Here is an 8,338-nt window from a genome sequence, read left to right on the forward strand (position 1 = left end):
ATTCAATTTAAATATATATAAATCAAAACCCAAAATCTAAAATTCATAATCTCAAACACAATTTTTTTTAATTTTATTTAAAAAAATAATAATAACATGATTACTCTATAAATAGATTGACAGATTCATACTGTCCCTTGATAATGACCAAATGCAACTCATTACAGCAAATGAACAAAATTAAAGTGTACCATGTAAATGATAGCGATGGTGGTCCACAAGGTGACGCCATTCAAAATCTTTCCAATTAAAGGTGGTGACTTGTGGCTCAGGGCTTAGGATTCCTATCACCTGACTGCTAAAATTCCAAAATTTCCCAAAAAACTTCCCTTGTGCATAAACCAAAGGAAATACTTTTCAAACCAAAAAGATAATTTTTTAACATATAAAACAAAAATGTTCCTTTATTTCCACATTATCGTAAATGAAACGCTAACAAGCTTACCATTGACCGAGTGCTGTAATTTAACACTAAACAGACGAGAAGATGGTTGCAATCACCGACATAATCCAACATATCTAAAAGAAAAGATTTACATACTTCTGATTTTGGGAAGATGTCACAGTTGCCCTGAAAAAGTGAGAATGCACAATCATCTCTGCCCCGACATGAAAACTCAAAACCCTTTTTTCCTCTTAGTTTTGAGTGAGGGAAGGCAGATGGCAATACAGATTATTTGTCTAATGGTTTTCAGGATCTCACTTAACAGGAGCAGCTCTATAATATGCTGGAATAGTTGCAGGGAAGAACATTTGTCTAACGCCTTCCGCCTTTATAATTGGGAAGATGATGCCTGATGCACCCTGCAACAAAAGAAAATAAGCTCATATTTGAGAGTTCCGAAAATGAAGAAAAAATCCATTCCTGACTTCTCCTATTAAAAGTAATCTTATCAAACCATTTTCAATGTATTCGATGGAAATTGCTGAAGGGGATAGATGGAATAACATACCGAGATCAGTCTGGCTCCAATCCACATTCGTTTTGGAGAAGGAAATGGCAATAATAAACGGCCAACACCATATATTGCAACGGCAAAGAAATGGAGAACCAAGCTCAACGGGCGAGGATTCAACCCCGAAAGTAAAGAGACAGGTCCTGTGGAAAATACACCTCCAAGGCTTAAATAATCAAAGCAAGCTTGACGCATTTCTTTTCTTGCTTGATCAGGCGAAGCACAAAACACCTTGTACAGGGCACCTGCCAATGTATTTATCGTAGATGCCACAGGCTGCATATAAGAGCAGACGAGAACACCAAAGTTAGACACCCCAAGAAAAAATAGAAGTGCAACTTTGTAATCTAGCAATGGGTTGAGCAAAATAAATACTAAAAAATTTCCCATTGTGCATTTAGATATGGAAATGAGTAATATTGATCTTTTGGGGCCAGTAGTTTCCCAAATGTTTTGGAAAAAAAAATAAATGAACATTGTCCCAAGTATGCTCATTTTCTTTTAGTATCTCACTTGTCAAGAGTCCCATAACATATCAACCCTAGAGAACAAAAAAATATGCCTATGCAACTAAAGCCACAACACTTCCCAAACACCCAGTGCCCCAGATATGAATGCAACCAACCTTACGCAAGGTATAAAAAGATTCAAGATATTTGCAGAGTGCAGATGCATCATTCAGGTTACGCAAAGGCTTAAGAAGATCTCGTAGCACAACTATATCAGAGAGTGCTACAGTCATTCCTCCACCAGTTAAGGGGTGGCGCATGTTGAATGCATCCCCCATTAAAAGGGCACCAGGAGTAGGATGGGGAGCAGCTGGCATGCTTCTATTTGGCATCGTCCTTATGTTTCCTCTATCAATTGCAGCAATGAAGGCATCATAGAGCTCATGAGGAATCTGAAACAGAAACATCACGCAACGCATCACATTCAGAAACTGTTAAAAAACCACAATTTTGGAGTTGAAGTTCAAATGAAAATAAAATAACAAAATAAAATCCTATATGCAAGGTAGAAATTAGAGGACGTATGTCTACCTGGGGAGCTACCACGGACTTTAAGTAGTTGGCCATTTCTCCATTCGATATAGAAGGAACCTTTTGCCCTGGGACGTCAACCAGACAGCGAACCTCTGTACCACTGATAGGATAAAACAGTATGGGGGATGGATCTGCTAAAATAACATGCCCGTGATTCGCATGGGGAAGGTCAGTGTTCTCCAGAACCAAACCAACAAAACAAGAAGGTACATCTACCTGCAAGACAGTATGACACTGTTTGTTACAAGCAGACATGATTGTGCAGAAATGCAAGTTTGAAACTTCAAAACTATACGTCTACCAAACTCTAGATGAAAGCTGTCAAAGAATCCACGCAGGACAGAAGGAAAACATTTATTTTGATTTTTAACAGCTAATTTACAGACTACAAACAACTTTGAAAACCTTCTCCCCCCTCCCTCCAAAAAATAAGTAAATAAATAAAAACAGAAAGAAGGCATTACGATTTCAGAGGACATCTCACCATAGGTTTGCAAAGAGAGCGACGCAAGTTTGAAAAACAGCCATCACATACAACAGTTAGAGGTGCATATGCTGTCAGTTCTTGACCTGTTTTAGTTTTGTATTGTACACCTTTAATGGTTCCATTTTCCTCAAGCAGAGAAGTAACTGTTCCTTGCTGCAACCGTACACTGGAGAAAATTGCAATTAATATGTTAAACACCAATAAAAATAAGGACAACTACATCAATATACATGCGCGCGCGCGCGCGTGTGTGTGTGAAAAACATCCTTTATGCAGAGCTTAATTACATAAAAAAATCCATCAGTCAAATAGCTGCAGATGCCTAAACAACCAAACTACTCCAAAGAAAAATATTATTGAGCATGTTCTTGTGCTTTTTCAATAGAAAATGCTGCTGAATAGAAGTGACTTGAGCATCACAGTTACTCTTGAAGTGGCATATCTAATAAAATAAATGCTAACTAAAGAATTTAGTCAAGAGTATATGCACAATTCAAATGAAAGAAATCAAATTCCTAAAATGCATAGGCATTTGGAGCTTCGTGCCACATTATTAATCCATATGCAACAAAAGGCTCTGTGAACTAAAAAAACAACATAAACCAAAATGTAATGAATACCCATTGGGTAGAAAGACGTACTTGGAAAGTGATGCTGCCTTCTCCCTCATTCTTTGTATGAAACGGCCATTGTGAAAGCTCCTCCCAGACACATTTGAGTGAAATTTTTCCAACGGGTAAGAGAGTTTAGTATTTTTTCCATCCTTGAAAAGTGCATAGCCAAACACCCGCTGAGCATCAATTCCCTCCACGCAATCTGTAGTCAAAAAAATAAATGCTTCATTTACCAACTAGTAAAACATACTAGAAGGTAAGGCAACAATCGATAATGATCTAAATAAGTAAGAATAATAACTCTATGATGTTTAATAGTTCATCGACGACTAGAAACTAATGGAAACATATTCATCTGCACTAGGTTACAATGTTCTGCTTAAGCCTACCTTCAAGACCAAGCTCAATCAATTTGAGGTAGCCACCTGGTTGTAGCAGTTCACCAACAATTCGATCAGGCTCCGCCAAGTCTCTTTCAATCACGAGCACTCGACGTCCATCCTGCTTTTTAAAACTACATCAGCTTGTGAAAACTTGTATTATAGAAAGGAAGACACCCACCCTCAAATATATGTACTCTCGCAACCCATCATAGCAAAAATTTATCCCAGGCAATCAAAACATATAACGGGGCAACTTAATTCAAGAAATCTGAAGTTTAATCCTGAGATAAATTAGTCAATCTGGCATTAAATGATGGTACAGACCCTGACACACTAAATGAATAAAAAATCTAACATATACTTTTAACATTTAGAAAATTTACTTCTGCTTTCATTCAGTTTCAACAAGAAAACGGTGGAATACACAAGCACTCAAAAGAATCGAACATTGCAAAATGCTAATGTTGGTAGAAAATCTCAAAAGTTTGATTCCACGCGCAAGCCTCATCCACCAAAGCTTTACAAGCATCCTCCTCTACATCCAACAAAGATTGAGGTACAAAATGAAATTTTGATAAAAGATTCTAAATTGATAGGAAAAAAAAAAAAAAGTTTAAACAGTCAAAAATCCTATAAGCTAGTTTTGGATGCTCTGTCGAGCATGGGAAGATTCAAAAATCCGATTACCAATAACCATCCCTCAGCTTGGATATTGTCACTGCTATCCTCATATGACTCCACCATATCCAGAGAAAGACAAACTCTGAAATGAATGTTGTGCACAATCCCTGATGACTAACTCGGCACTTTAAACATCATATCCATTATCCCAATCGAACACCGTAGGATTGGAAAACCCCGAATATACACAAATACATAATCACGAAAGATCCTTAAAAGATAGCAAATCAACAAATTAATTTCAAAATTGAACCAAAAGCATATGATTAATAATTCAAAACAAATGAGGGGACAGAGACACCACCTTGCCGAGCGTGTAAGCGAGAGCCGAGCCGGCGACGCCAGCTCCGACGACGATGACATCAACGCCGTCGCCGACGCCGTCAATGGATCCGCATTCTCCTTTGGCGGATGCGCTCTTGAGGCAGGCGTCCCTCGGGGGTGGAATTCCGCGGGCATTGCTCCTCGCGAGAAATTTGTACAGCATAACGCAGCCTATCAGGGAAGACAATATCGCTCCCAACCAATACTGATCCGCCATCCTCAGAAAACGCAAATGCCAGAAGAACGAGAGGGAGACGACGGCGACGGCAACGTCAACGTCGAAGGGGACTACGAAGACGTCGCCGGGGACTCTCAGCCTCTGTTTCTCTCTCTACTAAGAATTCCGGCCTTTCTCTCTCCTCGCTGGTTGTTCCGTCGATATTTTAGTGGATGTTCTGGAATCTCGTTGGCAAACGGAGCAGGAGAGCCACAGGACAGAGCTCGGGTGCAGCTTAACAGGTGCATGCTTTATAGAGGGTCCGTCTTCGGGAAGTGTTAACCTGCGCTGGGGGTGCGTTTGGGTTAAGCTGCGCGGGATCTCGTCCAATGCCCTGGTCAAAAATTAAGGGTTGAAGTTGCGTAATAAGGATTAAGGATGACACGTTTTTTTGAATAAGAGAGAGCGGTAGAAGTTGAGGATACCATGAATCCGAGGGAATTAAAACAGGGGCTGTATTAATATAATCTGATTCTAGCTAACTAATAATTAATATCAAGTGATATTTGACTTGAAAGCCTTAAATTTATGTTCAAATTTGAGAGTAACTCTTAAAATTGATACCACATTTGAAATGCATTGGCTTTTTTGTGAATAATTAGAATAAAATTATGCACAAAATTTTTTCTTGATTGGGAATTTTGATGATCGGAGTACGATGTTAGAGCTCAAATCATCAATATCAAAGGCAAATTATGAAGCTCAGTAATCGAGATGAATAATACTCCGTATAATGTAACTTTCATGGTTAATGAATTCTATAATTAGAATAAGATCTACTTTTATTTATTTTTTTGTTGGAAAATGTCCGCTTATGAGTTGATTTACATTGAAAAAGTGAGTGGAGAGGGAATTTATATATATATTGTTGAAGACCTAATAGGACTTAATGACTCATATATAGAGTCTATGCATAAAGTTCCTTAGCCCTAATCAAATGTGATGGTGACTCATGGGTTTGAAAAAATTGCATATTGAATGAAGCTAAGACTTATTGACTTGTAATTGGAAGATATTCGCTTGTGAGTGGTCTTATCATATAAAAATAAAATAAAATGAGTAGAGAGGAAATTGTATGCGCGTGTGCGTGCGCGTGGTTGAAGACCTAATGATTGTGTTGGTTAAGGTTGTTTTAGGGTCTTGGTGTTTGTTTTTAATGTTCCAAAGTCTCAAGATTAGTATCACGGTATTTTTCCGCCATAAGTGAGAAGTTTTCTAATAAACTTTAGGAGGTATCGCCCTTTTTTAAAAATAAAAAATAAAAAATAAAAAAGCGCTAACAAGTACTTTTGTTAGCTCATGGATGAGGGAGATATTATACGCTGAATATATATATATACCTAACTTGTAATTATGTTTTTTGAAATAGAAAAAAAAAAAAAAGTAACTTTTGAATCAACTTGCTGTTTGTCCATAAATATATCAAGTGTATGATTGCGTAACATTTATTTTTATTTCTAATTATAGAATAGAGAACTAAAAGTAGACAATGATTAACATGTAAATTAATATTTTGAATGACCTCTAGCGGTATAGATTAGGAATCAGATAGAGGTTTGGTTCCCTAAGAAAAGGAAAATAAAGATTATACTTCTATACTTGTCAAAATGCAAATTTAACGAATGCCTGCATAGTTTTAAAATTTGAATCAGTGAACATTCATCAAGGATTATTAATGAGATTTTACTTTGTGCAATATTCTATAAGGCTTGGGAGTTAGAAGATAAGCTTGAAATTAATAGCCAAGACGAAAGCAAAGGTCATTGCGTTTGGAGATTTCAAAGATACATCAATTAGGTCAAAGGCTGGCTACGTTACTACGTTTGTATCCATTTCATTTAATTAATTCTCCCGTGAGTAGTGGGTCCATGCATGACTCAAGATGTGATGCCAACACCACCCAAGCATATCTTTGACTTTATATGTACATATAACCCTTCCAAACTCTTGTGCATTCAAGTTGAGCCAAGTTGACGTAATAGGATGTTTGAACTCAACTCGATTTGATTCAACAATATTACGCTCGAAACTCGATTTGAAATTAATCGTTCTTAAATTTTTAAATTCAAACTTAACAAAATTGCAAGTTCTTAAAATATAAACTTCGCTCCATTAAGCTTAATTTGATTATATATTAATATTATATATATATATATATATGTATAAAATATATCATTCTATAACTTATATAATGTAAAGATAATAAAACTTAAAATCTCGATTGGGTAAGGTTGAACTTGATTCGTTAAGATACTGAAACATAATGAAGTCAATTTGAGTTGGAGAACAAATTGAGTCCAAGTAGTAAAAGAGATGAAACTATTAATTTTTGGAATTAAGATAATTCTATTAGTAGGGGAGGTGCAATCATCAGTTTTTGAGACAAGTATCAAATTCAAAGGGGTAAAAAATAAAAAATAAAAATTGTATGTGATTGACTCCTAAGATATTATTATCATAAGAACTTTTAAAATAGAGATGGTATTGACGCTCAAAAAGCTTAACAATCCTGGCGCTTTATTACTTTTTTATCACACAATGAAATAATGAATTTTTTTCTTCTATGTTTTTTTAACCTTTTCACCTATATAGTGAAAATCATTATTTGAAAGTATTAGTCGAAGGATAATATTGTTCTCAATATATTAAAAAGATAGGGTAAAAGACACCCACTCCAAAGGTTTCAAAAATTTCAGAAATCTCTCTTAAGATTTCAAAAATGTCGTAAATCTCTCCTGAAGTTTGGTAAAAAGGCATAAACCTCCCCTCAAAAGACTTGTCTTTTATAAAAATATAGGGTACGTGAAGTTTGTGTCTTTTTGGAAAACCTCAGAGGAGGATCTCGAAATTCTTGAAATCTCATGGGAGAGGTCTCTATAATTTTTGAAACTTTAAGGGAGATCCCTATCTTTTTACCAAATCTCAAAGGAGGTTAGTATCTTTTACCCTAAAAACTAAATACAATATACCGATAGTATTTATTTGGGATGACAGTACTACCTTCGTAACCTCTTTAAAATAAATTTGTAATTTTAATTCTTTTTATTAATTTTTTTAATTATATATGCAATTCAGAAGGAGGACAATGCCTTTAAGAGAGGGATTATTCAAAACTCAAAATCACAAGAGATTATCACACTATATACTTAAGATTACTATCTTACTAGAATATTTTTATTTAATTTGCTTATCAAGATTTCTTATAACACAATACTATAAATTTTGATACGACATGCATATCATATGATGTTATTTTAATAATATAAAATATCAAAAATCTCCAGAAACATGTAATGATATTAATATACATTCTTGTACAGTTATACAAAACTATAAATAGACACAATAACGAAATAGCAAAAATAACAATCAAAATTTCAACTTTAAACTAGCTAGCTTTAACGAGGTGAAATCTCTAAACGAACAAAAAAAGAAGTAGCATATATAACATTTCAAGATTCAATTATCACAATATAAAATTTCACATGATAGTAGATCGAGTTTCAAAAGATCTATCTCAAAATTTAACCACAAACATAAAAAATAACAACGATAGTTTTAATGTGAGCTCTCCTTGTCTTTACCGAATTTAGAAACGAAAATCTCGTACCCATGCAATTTTTAATTTCTTGA

General features: G+C 35.3%; 1 protein-coding gene across 1 annotated transcript; it reads right to left on the reverse strand.

Moving 5' to 3' along the window:
* Positions 1-374: 374 nt before the first annotated feature.
* Positions 375-4,941, reverse strand: LOC131162061 (squalene monooxygenase SE1-like). The gene is made up of 8 exons (XM_058118190.1): positions 4,469-4,941; positions 3,490-3,601; positions 3,128-3,302; positions 2,484-2,652; positions 1,997-2,215; positions 1,582-1,857; positions 954-1,232; positions 375-804 (listed from the first exon to the last, which is right to left on the reverse strand). Exons 1-8 carry the CDS (start codon positions 4,703-4,705, stop codon positions 700-702), a joined length of 1,572 nt encoding a protein of 523 aa, XP_057974173.1. The 5' UTR covers positions 4,706-4,941; the 3' UTR covers positions 375-699.
* Positions 4,942-8,338: the final 3,397 nt, after the last annotated feature.

Source organism: Malania oleifera, chromosome 8 (assembly GCF_029873635.1).
Source record: "Malania oleifera isolate guangnan ecotype guangnan chromosome 8, ASM2987363v1, whole genome shotgun sequence".
Classification (NCBI taxonomy): domain Eukaryota; kingdom Viridiplantae; phylum Streptophyta; class Magnoliopsida; order Santalales; family Ximeniaceae; genus Malania; species Malania oleifera.